Source organism: Spinacia oleracea, chromosome 5 (assembly GCF_020520425.1).
Source record: "Spinacia oleracea cultivar Varoflay chromosome 5, BTI_SOV_V1, whole genome shotgun sequence".
Classification (NCBI taxonomy): Eukaryota; Viridiplantae; Streptophyta; class Magnoliopsida; order Caryophyllales; family Amaranthaceae; genus Spinacia; species Spinacia oleracea.
Genome location: NC_079491.1, coordinates 32,660,346 through 32,677,444, shown reverse-complemented (window position 1 = coordinate 32,677,444; position 17,099 = coordinate 32,660,346). Strand labels below are relative to the sequence as shown.

At 32.9% G+C, this 17,099-nt stretch overlaps 1 protein-coding gene and 1 long non-coding RNA gene across 3 annotated transcripts; one reads left to right on the top strand and one right to left on the bottom strand.

The window, feature by feature from the left end:
- The first annotated feature begins 3,381 nt into the window (after window positions 1-3,381).
- On the top strand, window positions 3,382-4,362 carry LOC130461894 (uncharacterized). Its single transcript, XR_008921867.1, has 2 exons — window positions 3,382-3,513; window positions 4,114-4,362. It is a non-coding gene; the product is annotated as an uncharacterized lncRNA (long non-coding RNA).
- Window positions 3,801-7,377, bottom strand: LOC110798235 (putative serine/threonine-protein kinase). 2 transcript variants are annotated; one of them, XM_056830158.1, is made up of 7 exons: window positions 7,287-7,337; window positions 7,110-7,187; window positions 5,228-5,343; window positions 4,928-5,144; window positions 4,601-4,838; window positions 4,357-4,507; window positions 3,801-4,258 (listed from the first exon to the last, which is right to left on the bottom strand). In XM_056830158.1, exons 2-7 carry the CDS (start codon window positions 7,171-7,173, stop codon window positions 3,956-3,958), a joined length of 1,089 nt encoding a protein of 362 aa, XP_056686136.1. In that variant the 5' UTR covers window positions 7,174-7,187; window positions 7,287-7,337; the 3' UTR covers window positions 3,801-3,955. The 2 variants fall into 2 exon arrangements, with proteins under 2 accessions (XP_056686136.1, XP_021859102.1); XM_022003410.2 differs by having other exon boundaries at window positions 7,110-7,377.
- Window positions 7,378-17,099: the final 9,722 nt, after the last annotated feature.

Here is a 17,099-nt window from a genome sequence, read left to right as displayed (position 1 = left end):
GAAAATTAATCACCCCTTTTAATTCTTGCAAATTTGTAATATTTAACCATGTTCATGCAATTTAGATTATGAAAATAATAAGGGGCTCTGATACCACTGTTAGGTTATGATACATATGACATTACATAGATCATGCGGAAACAACCATTAACCCAGGAAACATATTATTTACACATAATCATTTAGCATAGTTTAGATGCATACTCTTTGTTGCGTGCCTTCCCTAGCTGCGCCCGAACCGAACAAGAACAAGTCTTTTAGGACTCCAAGTGTCGTCCCTCCGTAGAAAGTCCACAGCACGTCCGGATCCGCCTTAAGATTGACCAACTAGAATCGCCCTTAAGGTACTCAGAAAATTCGGCACTTTTGGGGCAAGATGGGTGTTTGAATTTTCTCTCAAAAAACTCACTTTTGAATACTTTGAAACTTGTGTATAAATTATGACCCCTAGGCCTTTATTTATAGAGTTATGGAAAAGGAATCGTAATCCTAGTAGGATGCGAATTAATTGGAATTAGAATTCTACATGAATTCTACTTAATCAATTTATCCAATAGGAATAGACATTTAATCATACACTGACTCTTGCAGATTCAGGAATCTCGCATGAGCTCAAACTCACACACACACGGCAGCCACAAGGGCTGCCCACGCATGCGAGCAGCAGCCCACGCAGCGCGGCCCACGCATGCGTGGCCTTGTGCGCGCTGGGCTGTGGCGTGCGTGCTTGCTGGGCGATGGCCTGGCTTCGTGCTGGGCCTTCGTCCGGCAGGCCTCGTCCGATGCTAATTCGTACGATACGCTTCCGATTAAAATTCCATTTCCGGAATCTATTTCCGATACGAACAATATTCAATATTTCCGATTCCGGAATTAATTTCCGTTTCGAACAAATATTTAATATTTCCGTTTCCGGAATTATTTTCCGATTCCGGTAATATTTCCGATTCTGACAATATTTCCGTTTCCGGCAATATTTCCGATTCTGGTAATATTTCCATTTCCAACAATATTTTCCGATACGTACCATGTTTCCGTTTCCGGCAACATCTACGACTTGGATAATATTCATATTTCCGATACGATCCATATTTCTGTTTCCGGCAATATCATCGTTTCCGGAGTATTCATTTCTTGCCTGTGACGATCTTAGCTCCCACTGAAACCAAGATCCGTCGGTTCCGAATATTCATAGATGGAGTATTTAATGCCATTAAATACTTGATCCGTTTACGTACTATTTGTGTGACCCTACGGGTTCAGTCAAGAGTAAGCTGTGGATTAATATCATTAATTCCACTTGAACTGAAGCGGCCTCTAGCTAGGCATTCAGCTCACTTGATCTCACTGAATTATTAACTTGTTAATTAATACTGAACCGCATTTATTAGACTTAACATAGAATGCATACTTGGACCAAGGGCATTATTTCCTTCAAATGCATACTTGGACCAAGAGCATTATTTCCTTCACTCTTGGCCTCCATGGATGTGTTCTTCCCAAAAGCACAAACTCTTGAGTGATGTCTAAGCTATGAATCTCAAGACGGATCTGAACGTGCTGGTGAACCAAATAGAGGAACAACGATTGGAGTTCTTTGTTCGTGTTCGTGAATCATAAACTAGGAAAAACACGCTTCGAATGTAAGTTTGCTTAATCTGTGCTTTATACATGTTTCCTGACTTTGGGGATTGTTCTGCACATGTTATATGTATTTAACTGTATTCCCCTACACTCAAGGAGTCGGGGTTTTAGACGTTGTTGTGGCTGTAGGAATTTGAAACTATGTTTTGGATTCAAAAACTATTTGTGCGGGTATTGTAATTTTGGTAGAAACATTACCTTCCGTTCTTCTTCTTTGATGTCTAGGTAGTGTCGCTAGCGGTGTATTTCAAACACCCGTTATTAATTCTATAGGTGAAATGGACATCTTTGTTGTGTGATGTAAACAATTAATTCTATGAATTGAATACTCTATGTTGCGTAATGGAACTAGTTACCTACTTTTGACCTTCACTTAAATAATAAATAAAATCATGATACATTTGGAGAATTAAACATGAAAATATGTATTCTATACATGGCGTAATAAGATTGGGGGAAAGAAACTCATATATATTAGAGTGCAAACAATATTTTATATACGAATAATAAATATATAACATTGGAGGAAACATAAACACGGAATCAATAAATAAAAACAAATAAATATAACAAGGGCATTACACTAATTTAGCAAGAATCGAACCAGCGACTAAGGAGATTGCATGTGTTCGCATTAACCATTCTGACGTCAGGCCTGAGCCATATATTCGTAAATTAAATTACATACTAACAGGAATAAAAGTCAGACTACCTCATTAACTTGTGATGTATTAACAGTTTATGTACATATATAAAAGTGCATACTAAATTCAGTTACGAGATTAATGTGTATCAAACCAGATCTCAACCCCCCAACCTAGAAATTTGACATGGAAATGAAAACTTCGAAGCTCCGACTCTTTTTAATTCAACTACCGCCGTCGCAATTTCTTTTACCATAAACCCTAATAAAGTCGAACTAGAAGGACGGCGATTCGAAATCGACCCCAGAAGGAAGGTGATTCTAAATCTACTGTTACTGGCAAAAAATCGACCACTAAACCCCAGAAGGACAGCGATTATTATGACTCAGGCGATTATCTACGTTGTTGAATCTTCATCGGAATTTCGTCTAAACCTAATTACCAAATTAATTGTCATTTTCTCTCTCCTAATTAATTTCCCCCCAAAATTTTTTTTGTCCAAAATACAAACCCTAATTAATAAAAATTTAAAGGTAAAAGAAAATCAATTAGGATTTGAATTTCAAATTCAAAATCAACTTGAAATTTCAATCCAATGTGGCGTTGCTGATGTGGCAACAGCCAATGGGAGCCCAGGGTACAACACTATTTCGTACCCACGGAGTATATGTAGCATCTTCGGTAAAATACCAAATAACTCTAACATGGGTTTTATTGTGCACCGGACGTACAATGTCATGTGTGTGTACATACTACATAGAGAGTGTGGTGTATGTGTGTTAAAGCCGACAGAGGAATCAAATAGAGTGTCTTGTTCTGAAGCTATAAATTACTTGCTCCTATTATAGACCTAACTTTTAACTTTAAGCCCTGTCATTTGACCCAAATTATGCATGATTGACGTTCATGAAAACGCCTTTTTTGACTGAGATGAAGCTCAAATATATATATACTTCTATTTCAGTTTCCATTAATACAGCAAGTGTGAAGTGTACGTTCTATCCTAATTCCTAAACCTATCACACATTACTTAATTAACGTATCCTTGAAAATGTCTCATGTGTCGATCAACTTGTATTTCGAAACTGCTCCGGTAGAAAAGGCTAAAACTACGAAATCAGGTGTTTATCTCACCTTTGTAAGCTCAAATTAAAAGATCATCCCATTCTCCATCGACCTTTTCTTCCATCCTTGTACATAAACATAGCCCCATTTCCCTCCTGCTGTAAGTTACAACCCAAAAACCTCAAAGTGTAGACAAAAATGTCATGCCTGGCTCCCTGTATGCCATCTGCAAGTTCCACCCTAAGATAGGGTGGCCTCTGCCTATGGCGTACAGGGAGCCAAGCATGTAGCCGGGACTTATCTTTTCTCCTTTCTATGTCATAGATAATGTGGTATATTCATCAGCATGTTGCAATTGCTTGGTATTGAGTTTTTATCTGTTTGTCAAATTAAGTTTTTACGAGTTGTGTTCGTTTTTTTTTGGGGGGGATGGGATCAAAAGGGCAGTGCAAAACAATCTACACACTACTTTTATTGATAAATAAATAAATGTAACACAAATATGTAGTTAGTTGAAGTAACAATCTCCTGGAAAAATTCACATGAATCAATTAGAGTTTATAAAAACAATTAAGCTAGGTAATTCCTGTACTGGTGTGGTGTCAACTGCTAAACGACGTAGAGCTTTTGCTGAATGCAGTACTATCTAGGGAATGGTCTTGGCCTATCTTAAGGTACATGAGATCAGGAAGATGACCAGGTTTTGATATTGAAACTTGTTCACTACTTTTTCCATCTGTTAACATCTTCACTACTGCAGACATTTGAGGCCGAAGACCCGAAGTCTCTTGAACACAAAGTAGCCCAACTTTTAACACTTCGCTAGCCTCTTCTTCAGGGTAATCTCCATCAAGTGACGGGTCCATCAGCTGTTGAAGGTTTTTAGCTTTGTACACTTTCCATACCTAAATCAAACAACTCTGTATTACTATCTACAGATGTCTTTTATTTCGGTTTTTATTGGATTGAATGCAAGATAATAATAATAATAATAATACATTACCTTTTTCACTAGGTATGTATCTCCTTGCTCTAAGTTTGATTCCACCACTGGAAGCCCGCTAACCATATGTAATAGCAGTACCCCAAAACTATATATGTCCGATTTCCTAGTCAAATGACCAGAAATTGCATATTCTGGAGCAAGATATCCCCTTTCAAGTTTTGACAATTGCAAGAAAACTCATCAGTAAAACCAATCAGAGACAAAATGGCAACATGAAAATTTGTCAGAGGATTCCACTTACAATGTCCCGGCTACACGAGTACTCACATGAGACGTATTATCCATGAATAGTTTTGCCAAACCAAAATCTGCAATTTTTGGTTTGAAATTTTTATCCAAAAGTATGTTGGCAGGTTTTATATCCCGGTGCACAATGTGAGGCTTAACTTCCTCATGAAGAAAGGCAAGTCCTTTGGCTATTCCTAGTAACAGCTCCTTCCTTATTTTCCAACTAAATTTTCTTCTGCTTTCATATCCTCCTGTATATTTTTCATGATCACAATATTAAAGAAAAGTGATTATTCGAACTTAAAGAAGAAGTGGACTCTATTATTAGTTTGTAGAGTACCTTGAAAGGCAAGGGCAATGCTGTTGTTTTCCATGTAGTCATATATCAAAAATCTGTTGCCAGAAGATATGCAGCATCCTTTAAGGCTGATAAGATTTGCGTGTTTGATGTTAGATAATGCAGTGATTTCAGATATGAATTCTCTTTCTCCTTGCAGTGACTCGAGTTCAACTGAAAGTACTTTAACTGCCACTGTAGATCCATCTTCAAGGCATCCCTTGAATATCAAATTAAACAAAAGAAAGGGATTAGTAAAAGGTAATCAGCAAGACTTGATAGAAAATTTTATTTGTTTGCTACCTTGTAGACAGAGCCAAAGCTGCCTTCTCCAACTTTATTTGAAGACTTGAAGTCATTCGTGACAGTCTTAAGCTCCTTGTAAGAAAAAACACGGAAACCTTGAAGACTTGATGCACCTATCGAATTGTAAACAGTTTAAAAAGATTAAGTCACAAAAAATTAGGAAACTTGACTAGAGTAGACAAGCGAGCTGACCTAATCATATCTTATCTAACTCAAAATCCGATAATTAACTTAGCAGAAAACAAATAATATGGAGTAGCATACACAAACTGATCTAGATTTCGATAACAGCCTCGTACAAAATTTATACAGTTTTGAATGTAGGAGAGAAAACAATGTTGAATGTTGTTTCTGCATGGTGTATAATTACTACTATAAGCTAGGACACTGTCTGTTCAAGAGTAAAAAAATACCAGCAAGTAGTGTTAGAGTAGCAGCAAAGTTTCTGTAACCAACATAAGATGACTGAAACCCATCCATTTTAACATAAGAGATTTGATCATGAACAGACCTTGAGAAGGGTTACCATCCAGATATCTAAGCCAAATTAAAGAAGCTTGAGTATGAGATCGGGTCATGGGGGATTTTAAGAATTAACATTGACTACTGATCATCTGATTGGTTAAGCAGACATTAGGCCCTGTACCTTTCAGATAATCAAGTCACAAAATCAATCTCCAGGATCTGAGCATAAATCAGCTACTTGTACTGTAAGTCTAATTATGTAAACTAGAAAACAACAGTTAACCAAAGTTCCTGCATCACCCTAAATCCTAAGGCTCCGTTTGGTAAGGCGTAAAACATTTTCATGGAAAACGATTTTCCCCTTTACAATCATTTTACGTTGTTTGGTTGGATAAGGGATGTAAAACAATTTTCCATGACTCACTCAAATGTGGAAAGCCCTTTTCCATTTGAAAGGGAGGGAAACCACTTTTCCTTCTTTCCTCCTTACCTCCCTCTCCTTTTTTCCCCTCAATCTTCACCATTTTCTCCCATTTTCCTTTAAGTTACCAAACAAAGGAAAACTAGTTTGGAATTGTGTTTTCCCTTGTAAAATGTTTTCCATGGAAAATCATTTTACAATGAAAACGTTTTACGCCCTACCAAACGGAGCCTAAATGTCAAATGGAAAGAAAATTCACTTCATTCCTATAACATCCACCCAGGTTCTATCAGAACATTCAATGTCAAGGTTTTCAAGTCAACGATTAGCTACCAAGATATCAATTACTTTCTACAATTCTACAGGACCATTGCAGAACTACCTAGTTTCTTGACCATGGTGAGGTCATTCTGTCTTTGTTATAGTTGTGCATCATTTCATTAAACAAAACAATCAAAGCATGTTAAATACGGGTCTGGGTCGCACCCGTTATGAAGAGAGAGAGTTCACTTAACAAGATCATTGGAGGTTCCACCTTAAAACCATATGGCAATAAGGGGAGTAGCCCCCTGGCTTTATTAAGTGATTAACTCTCTTCTCTTTTGTCAATATGGACTCTCACACGTGATGTTTCATGGGTCAGATCTTAACAAAACACTATTTTTGGTGCTCTATGATGTACCAACAAACTTGATACAGAATTTTATAACTTGTAACTAAAATTATGGGATTCCTTGTCAGAAACATCATTATAGCTAAAGTTACTTGTTTAGTCAATTTCTTAAAATTCATACTATTGGAATATAGAGAATATGAGATTGTTGACAATAAACCTTTGGTTCATAATCCTCTAACAGATTTCCCACCAAACTCCCATAAATCGCCCTTAAACTAGATATAAAATTAGACTCTATATATATTTTCAATCAATTAAAAACAAAACAAAAATAGTCATATACGAAGTAACATTTAATCAAAATAAAATGAACTTACTTGGAATATATTCATCATCTGAAACACTAGGTGAGGAAAAGAAACAGGGAATGCAAAAACTCATGTTTGAACTCTTTTCTGTCATTTTTATTATGAAATTGAAAGATTACCAAAAAAAATACAACAGAAATAGAGTATGAATTGACGGTGTGAACACAAAATTAATACGATAAATACCAATTCTTTGGTTTATTGACTGTATTTTCTGTGTGTTCTATTGACTATGGAAGCTGGATCAATTTCTTCCGACCTGCCTCATTTCGTCATTCAAAGTCATTTTATTTATTTATTATACTCTCTATATAATAAATAAATTATTGTTATTATACTCCGAATAATTTACATGTAATAATTATTCTCAATTTCTCATACGATTTGACCCAGCATCAATTCTTAAATGGACTTGGTTCACACCAAATTTATCGTGGACCTTGTGTTAAATAAAATTAACAACTTGTTCCTAATTTATTTTGGCATTTTATTAGGTTTATTACGAAAAAAATATCAAATTAGTGTCGTTGATACATGTTGTGCTTGAACAATGTGATTTTAAGTCACAAATCGCTTTTAAAAACATAGGGTTACTATCATAATATGTCTAAAAATCTTGGTGTTTAATTTATTATAGTTACCATATGAACAATAAAGGTCATTGTGAGTGTGAAAAATGTGCTAGAGAAAACTATTGATATTGGTCCACACTAATATTATTGTGGACCAGGTCCACGCAAGAATAATCCTTGACCAAATCTCATGTATGTCATTGTGTCTAATTTTTTTCCCCAAGTTGCTAACATTTTATTAGGTTTATTACGAAAAAAATATCAAATTAGTGTCGTTGATACATGTTGTGCTTGAACAATGTGATTTTAAGTCACAAATCGCTTTTAAAAACATAGGGTTACTATCATAATATGTCTAAAAATCTTGGTGTTTAATTTATTATAGTTACCATATGAACAATAAAGGTCATTGTGAGTGTGAAAAATGTGCTAGAGAAAACTATTGATATTGGTCCACACTAATATTATTGTGGACCAGGTCCACGCAAGAATAATCCTTGACCAAATCTCATGTATGTCATTGTGTCTAATTTTTTTCCCCAAGTTGCTAATTCGATCAGTCGTGAAATGATTTGCGTACGCTCTGTTCTGTTCATCTTATTTTCACTTATTTTAGGAAAAATAAGTTCATATAAGCTCAGTTAAGCTTAGATAATATTAGTTCAGGAAAAATGTGTGAAATCAAGTGAATAGAACGCACCCTTACTTTTTATGATTAGAAACTATGAAGATTTTTCCTTAAAATAATCGGTAAAATTAAGACGACTGATTTAACAGAGGACATAAAGAGAAACCCTTCAAATGTTTATGAGATTTGATTTCTAAACAACAATGATCTTTCTATTTGTAGTATGATTTGTGAAACCTATCTATGTGAATAAAAAAAAATACATTACAAATATTGTGTACTCTCTATATAAACATATGCGTAATATTGTATGACGTATGCTACATTGCTACGCGTTCTTTGTCTAATGTTTTTTAAAAAAACATGGGTATCTCTCTCTTTTCTGATTTCCCCCCTCTCCTTCATTGTTTTTAGGGAAATTCTCTTTGGTAGCACTGAACTTTGTCATATTCTCAATGGTAGCAAAGTTTTTGCCAAATCCTCCCATATAGCATTGCTTCTATAATTTTTCTCTGTAGTAGCATTTTTTTTTTATAATTACCACTTAATAAATAAAATAAAACTAACCCGTTCGCACTTCGCAATCCCAATTAAAAAAAAATGGTGCTCTTCTCGGCGGTCCCGAAGGACCTTCGTGCCATTTTATTGGAGGATCAAAGTGGTGTTTCTTGGCCCCGTATGGTCCTTGGGTTAGCTATTGCAGGAGGCTTGGACGCAAGCTAGTCCCTTAGTTTTTTACTTCAGTTTCTGATTTCGTAGTTTGCTTTTCCTGTTTTGCCTTTTCGTTCATTTTGTTTTCTTAGTTGTTTTAGCTTTTGCTCTTCCTTTTGGGGCTGTGTCCCCCTTGATCACCAAAAAAAAAAAACATTAGCTTCGAAACTACTAATGTTACAAAATATTGATTATTTTATAACTAGGTGGTAATTACAAAAATAATGCTACCATAGAGAAAATTTTAAAAACTAATGCTATTTAAGAGGATTTGGTAAATATTTGGCTACCATTGAGAATTTGCAATAGTTTATGGCCACCAAGGAGAATTTCCCTTGTTTTTATTACTTAGATAAACAAGATCGAGTTTTAAATTATGAAAATACTCAACTATACGGGTTAAAAACTATTTTTATTTAAAATTAGACAACTACCTAATTTTAGATCAAAAAAAAAATTGTTAATTAAGTCTCTTCTATGCATAAAAATAAGTTAAATAACTTTTAGCTATTACTATCTTGAGATATGAAAAATTAGAATCAATCACGGTAAATAGTTCATATCAATGTTATAAACGTAAATGAATTGACTATAATGTTTTTTTGTTTTGTTTTTTCTTTGAGGGGATGACCTTAAAGTTATTCATTTAAACCAAAATTTATTCATTTATATTCAAATATTATCCATTTGCATTCACATTTTATTCATCTAATTCACATTTTATTCATCTAATTCACTATTTTTTTCTTTTCTTACCCTTTTAATTACGAAATGTCAGGTGTTTTTTGAACAGGGCAATAAGTATTATTGATTTGGATGCCCTATAGAACTATATCATGATATTTGTATATAAAAAAATTTGGGAGGAAGAGTATATCATGATATTGTAGGATTTTTCTATGAATATTTGACTATGACTTGTTATATGAAAAAATGTAAAAAGAGAAAATATAAGGAGGCAATAGAAATTTCCAATTTGGGACTGGGGAAGAGAATGATGAGATTTGGCTTGGTCATCCATGTATCTTTGACTTGGTTGTCTTGGATTATTTTGACTACCAAACTAATGTACAAAACACGTCCGCACATTTCTTAAATTTTAACTAAAAAAATCTTTTTGTTCGTAACCTTCTTTCATTATCTTTAACTTTTCATTAACATTTTTGTTACTTTTCTTCTTTAAAAAAAAAAAAAAAAAAAATTGTTACTTTTTCAGATTTTTTTAAGGAGAAGATATAGCGGACATTTTACTAATTGTTACATTTTTATATAAGTATTGAATGAATTGATTTTCGAATACCAAATCTAAAAGAATATAATTGTAAAAAACACGTAACCTATTCGTTACACGACTAAATACTAGTTGATATTTACACCACATAGTATATAAAGTGAAATTACTTTGACACTGAACCTTTAATTAATGCACAACCTTAAGTCCTTCATAAACTTTACATCAAATTTCCAAACAATCCCAAAAATGTCCTCAACTTATATGTTGTTCCTAGTTTTGATTGATGACACAAAGCAAACTTCCTAATTGTTGATTGATGTTTTTTAGTTAAAGTGCATGAGTTTCTAAGAGGAACTAGGGATAGCTACTGGAGTTCCGGAGTTGGAAGCAGTAAAAGCTAGAGCATCGAAACCAATAAAGTTCAAGCAACAACTTCTACAATCGAATGATTTTCAAATATGCAAAGAAAGATGAAGTTCCTAGTCCTGAGTTCCTCTATCCTAAAAGAGGAACTCACCATTGTTCTTGAGTAGGAACAACTAAAACTTCTGAGTAGGAATTCGTGTAAGTTATTGATATTGTTTAAAGGTATATTATGGAACTTAAAGAGCTTTATTTAATAAAACAATTTTATCTAAACATCTGGCAGCAAGTTTTAAAGGAATATAAATTAAATAAATAATTATTGTTTTTACTACAATTAAATAAAATCAGATTTTCATTAATTATTCTCCAAGTAAAACAGTTTTAATATTCCTAAAACTTCTCCTAATATATTGATAAAATTATAAATTATTTTTCTGTAAAACTCAAGTATTTGACTTGGTCTAAAACACTAACAACACTTTGATATTTACGTGGGAAGTGGTCTTCCCTTGTTCCTCAAGTCAAGGGACGTGGAGACGCAAGTTACTGTTAGTTGGCAGTTGAGTTTGTGAAGGGAACAAACCCTAAGGATAATCTCTATAAAAGGCTAAACGTTTTCTGTAAAATATACACAAACATTCTCTAAGTATTTGATATCCTTAAAGCGTTTTAAAGAAGTTTTTCGAAATAGTTTGTGTCCTAGCTAGTATAATTCAAGTTCCTAATATATCTAAAGCTTTATTAATATCTAGTGTTCTCATAAAAACTGAATTGTATTTCGAGTGAGAGAGGATTAAATTATCCTTATAAAGACTTAGAGTTAAGCCTGAGAGAAAGAGAGGAAAAAAAAGCTGTAATAAGAGTTAGTTCCTGAGGAACTCGAGTCAGAGAGTAACTCGAGTTGTAGTGTTATTGTAATCGAGACATTACTTTAATATAAAGAGGTTTTGAGGTTTTCACTTCTTATTTAATGTCAAGAAGTTTCTTCAATTGTTTATCTTTTGTCTCTGTGTTTCTCAGTTCCTTTATTATTTCTATGTTCCGCAAAAAACTTCACTAAAATTCCAATTACAATTCACCCCCCTCTTACACGTGTTCCTACTCGAATAACATTATCAAAACACACCTTATTTTCGCTTTTGTGTCCCAAAAATGTCTTCTTTAACGAACAACATATTATTTTCAAAAACTGCCAAAACTATCCAAATCGTCGTACATAAAGTTAGAATATACGAAGTAAAATGCTTGCAAAACACTTAAAATGGTAAGACAAAATTCCTTGGGATCATAATAAACAAAACGCATAAGATAAGATATTTATAAATTCAATAAGATTATCTCTATTTTATAAGAGAACACCAAAAAAAAAAATGTGTATCCCCCCTTTTAATTATATATTACGGAGAAAGTTTCAACACAACAGCAACACTACTCAGAAGATCTTTAAGGCGATTCAAGTGATTATCTATAGTAGATGTTTTGGCTCTAAGAATTTACAAAGTATTGGAGCCTCTTTGTAATTTGGGTTTTTGTTGTTTTCTTTTCTCTTTGGGGTGCCTTCCTAGAAGGGATGCCATTTGAGTTTAGATTTGGTTTTGGCTGGTTAGCTTTGTACTCATTATTTTGGTTTTTAATCTTATTTTTCATTTACCAAAAAAATTATATATTGTATCATACACTTATTAACGTGTTAAATATATTTTTATATATTTTGTATGATCTTTGTTTTATAAAGTTACAATATTTATATAAAATATCACGTACTACCTCCATTTCAAAATGATCTTTACACTTTACGTTTTAGTTCGTTTCATAATATTCTTTACACTTTGTTTTATTCTATTTTTCGACATGAAAATTTACTACCATACACTTCTTACCCCACAACATTTACAATTTTCCACTCACTTTCTCTTAATTTATTCATTTTTTTTCTTACACTCACCCATATTTTCACACATTTCTCTTAATTTATCCATATTTATTATATTTAACCAAATTTTCTATTTTTATCTTAATATTTATGTAAACAGTAACTGTAAAGACCTTTATAAAACGAAGGTAGTACATATCACCTAACAAACACTAGTAGGAAGTTAAAGCAAACTTACTTGGTATATATTCATCAAACGAAACATTAGGCGATGAAAAGAAGCAGGGAATACAATATCTCATGTTCATACTTTTTCCCTTCATTTTGATGACCAAAATTTGTGTGTATTCTAGTTGACTAGTTCTAGTGACTATGAAGGAGGGATTTCAGATATTTATAAGTTCAACTGCCGCATTTCGTCATTAAATAATTCACATGCAACAATTCTCATAGGAATATAGGAATTGACCAAACTCTCATTTGACTAAATTCTCATGTGCTTTAAAAAAAAAAAAAGTTATGCTCCCCAAATAGCTACTTGGGTACGCATAAATGAAATAACGAATGAAATTAATAAGTTAATTGAAGTTGATAAAATAACGTAAATGAGTGAGTTGTATGATAGATTTAATTGTTAAAAGAGATGAAAATTTGAAATAATTTTTGTTTTAAGTAATAAGCCAAACGTCGATTGCATGAAATTGATGGATCAGATGATACTCAAGTAACATCTCCGTTTATGTTTATTTTATAACCTTAAATTTGATTTATGGTGCTTATCAAACAACTCTTATCATTTAGGCTCCATTTTATTGGACTTATTTTGATTGAACTTCTATTATCTGAACTTATCTAAATTTAACTGAACTTACTTGAACTTATTTTATCTGAAAAAACTTATTTTGTCTGAAATAAACTTATTTGTGTGTAAAAATGTCTGAAAAAAAAACTTATTTTTGCTGAACTTATATTATTTGAACTTATCAGAACTTATTTGCCTAAAATAAGTCGAAATATAAGTCGAACAGAATCGAGCCTTAAGCCGACTTAATTTTGGCACTTTAACTAAATTAGGTCTCAATGGACGCACGGATATTCTAATACTTCCTCCGTTCCGCAAAGGATGCATCATTTCTATTTGCACGCATGCCAACACGCTTCTTTGAACATTAATATCTCTAAATGCGTATAAGTAAAAATTATAAAAAGTTGATATTTGGAATTCTTGCATTAATACGAATTTAACAAGATCTCACTTGACTATGTTTTCTTACAAAATAGTGAAAAAATGATTGTCAAAGTTGATTGATAAATAGTGCGCAAATGAGAAACGATGCATCTATTGTGGAACGGAGGAAGTATTACTTTTTGACCATTTTGTATAAAATACTAGGTTAGGTACCGTGCAACGCACGGATGAGACTAAAATTTTCTTTTTTGTTCTGAATAACTTATTTAAAAGAAGCTTTCAATAAAATAAAATCAAGTTTTATCAAAGGTTGTTGGGTAAATCAGAAGAAGAAGAAAAAAAAAAAAAAAAAAAAAAAAAAAAAAAAAAAAAAAAAACCAATGCTCTGTGAATATAAACCAATTAATTATAAATAATATAATTAACCATATGCAAGAGACCACACACTACTGTGTTTCAATCATTAATTTCATTAACTTGAAAATTAGCCTACAAACAGAAGGTTATGAGCTAGCAGAAAATCGCTACTACAATGTACAGAACCCAACCATTAGTATACTAAACAAAATGGAAAACCACTGGTACAATTTACAATCATGACATTAATGTCCACAAAACAATATCTAGTCTGCTAAATCAAAATAACACGATCCTGCTGCCGCTGCTAAACCAATGAAGAATACACAAGTTGCTAGACACGTCACTCTATCCCTAAAAAACCTTACAAAGAGTTTATTTCTTGGACTTTTCAGTTGCTCAATCTTCGTAATTATGTTACTCATTCCGTCTGAACAAGTTGTAGATGCTATATGTGACTGGCTGTAAATTCGACCAACTTCTTTGGTAATTTTTACCACCTCTGCTTCGACCTTCACTGTTGAATCTTTGATAATTTTCTTCAGAAAGTCTTCCTTCTTTTTCCTTAACCCTTCTGATTCTTGCAAAGCTTCCATAAACTTACTTTCTTGATTATCTCTTAACACCTCAATCTTAGACAAAAGTGTGCGAGTTGCTACGCTAATGGAATCTCGGTTTGCAGAATTAATGCGTTCAATTTCCTCACGCAATGTTGTAATTGATAGAAATTTGAGGACGCACGCGGAAGTTTTGATAGACCCGAATAATATAACAAAATTATATTTTCATCATTGTTTACATTAATAAGAAATGTACAACACTATTTGTTTTGGTAGAACACTTGTTTCTACAGTTCATATTTTGTGGGAGCTCTCTTGATTGGCTCATCCCTAAGCTTATGCAAATATAACCTATTTATAGTTGTTGTATTATGGTTTCTAGATTCTTCTACTTCCCTCATTATCTAGATTTTTCTTAAGATAATTCTAGACTTTTAGTTACTAGATTTTTCTAGGCTAGCTCCTAGATATTTCCTAAGATTATTCTAGATTATAATTTACAATTATATTTCTAGATTTTTCTACACAATACATTTCACTATTATATTTTTACAAGTGTATTATCTAGATTTTTCTAGATTAATATTTTAACACTCCCCCTTAATCTTGAAAAATCTTGTGTTTCAAAATCTTTCATCTTTCGAAAATCTCATTGATGCACTTGTCAGCAACCACCAATCGATATAAACGCTTGAGTTCCGTGTTACCAACCTCCATAATCATGATCTTCTCGTTGGTATCTGTGTTACCAACTCTCCCACTGATGCATAGGTCACCAGTTATCTCCTGAAATTTTTCCTCAAATTTTATTTTGATATTGGTGCTCATGTCAACAACCATCCCGCTAATGCTCTTGTCATTAGCAAACTTCAAATTTTTATTTTTCATTTTCTCCATTGGCATTTGTTTCTCCAAATTTTTCTTTTGTTGTGGTGCTCATGTCACCACCCATCACTGTTAATGCTCATGTCATTAGCAAACTCCAAAATTCTCTTTGTGATTTTTTTCCCATTTTCCCCCATAAATTTGTTTCTTCTAGTTTATTTTTTCCATCTTTGTAATCTACTATAGCAAATTTTAGATTTAGCACTTACCTCTTCTTAATATGTTCCATACTTTCTTCAAATCTTGTAACTCTTCATGTCTTGGGTCTTCAATTTTGGTGAATCACTTTTCCGGCTCTGGTACCATGATAGAAATTTGAGGACGCACGCGAAAGTTTTGATAGACCCGAATAATATAACAAAATTGTATTTTCATCATTGATTACATTAATAAGAAATGTACAACACCATTTGTTTTTGGTAGAACACTTGTTCCTACCCTTCATATTTTGTGGGAGCTCTCTTGATTCACAAAATCTTGTTTAAAATGGGTGTACAATAAATTATTGTACACCAAGCCCATATTAGGCAACCCGAAATGATAGGCACGTGTGAAGTGAGTTTTTTTTTTCTTTCGAATCGGGGGAAGTAGTTAGTCAGTCGTTCTTCTCTCTTCTTCCATGTTCTCTCTTTTCTCTCTCCTCTCTCTCTCTTCTGCGATTTTTTCTGCGATTTTTGCTGCATCTTCTTCGCGATTTCAACCGCGATTTCTCTCTTCTGCATTTCAACCGCAATTTCTTCGCGATTTCTTCTGCAATTTCTTCGCGATTTGGCTACATTTACCTCTAGTGTTCATCAATGTTAGTTTTCTACCTATTTTCTTTGATTTTTCATATTTTGATAATTAGGTTCTTTTATTTTAGTTGTTCTACTTGAATTATTCTTCGAATTATGTCGCGATTTGTTTGTGTTGTTTCGAATTTGTTTTTGTGTGTTTTGATTTAGGTTTTTCTTCAACGACCGTTTGTTTTTGCTGCGATTTTGTTTCTTTGCACAGATAGCTTCTTAGCATATTTTTTCACTTTTGTGCTTTAATTTCTATTATATAAATGTTAAAGTTTATAAATCTGTTAAAAAGTTAAGGTTATTCACCTAATAGTGAAGAACATTGTATTCAAAGTTGCAAGCATGTTGAATCCTTGAATCTTCATATGTACTTAAGAAATACTTGATGTTGGTTTAGTAGAAGCCAAGACTCAGTTAGAGAGTCTAACTTAACTTCATTTCATTTAACTTAACTTTAACTGGTAGTAGTCTAACTTTCACGTTTTTACCTTTCTTCAACTAAATTGAGTCTTTCAGTCTGTTTTATTTCACTGTTGTACTTTATTGTGTTAAAGTTATCGTTTTATATAATAAAGTTATGGAAATTGACATAAAAGTTAAGACAGTTTTCAATCATTTAAGACTTAACTTTTTTATTAATATCTTAACTTTAACAGTTAAATCTATTACTTTTATATTTACAAATTTTTCATCTAATGTGAGTTTAACTTTTGTAGTGATTTTTGACATCATTGAATCATGCTGAGAACTAAAACTGTTAATAAGAAGGAGATTTTACAAGAAGATGAGGAAATACAATATCCAGATTCAGATAATATTGAATATAATGATGATGATGA

Excerpts from the sequence above, each read along its gene's own strand:
- LOC110798235 (XM_022003410.2), bottom strand. The coding sequence starts at position 7,194 with ATGACAGAAAAGAGTTCAAACATGAGTTTTTGCATTCCCTGTTTCTTT. Across the intron at positions 5,145-5,227 it reads GCTTTGGCTCTGTCTACAAG|GGATGCCTTGAAGATGGATC; the intron begins GTAGCAAACAAA and ends TTGATATTCAAG. Across the intron at positions 4,839-4,927 it reads CATTGCCCTTGCCTTTCAAG|GAGGATATGAAAGCAGAAGA; the intron begins GTACTCTACAAA and ends AAAAATATACAG.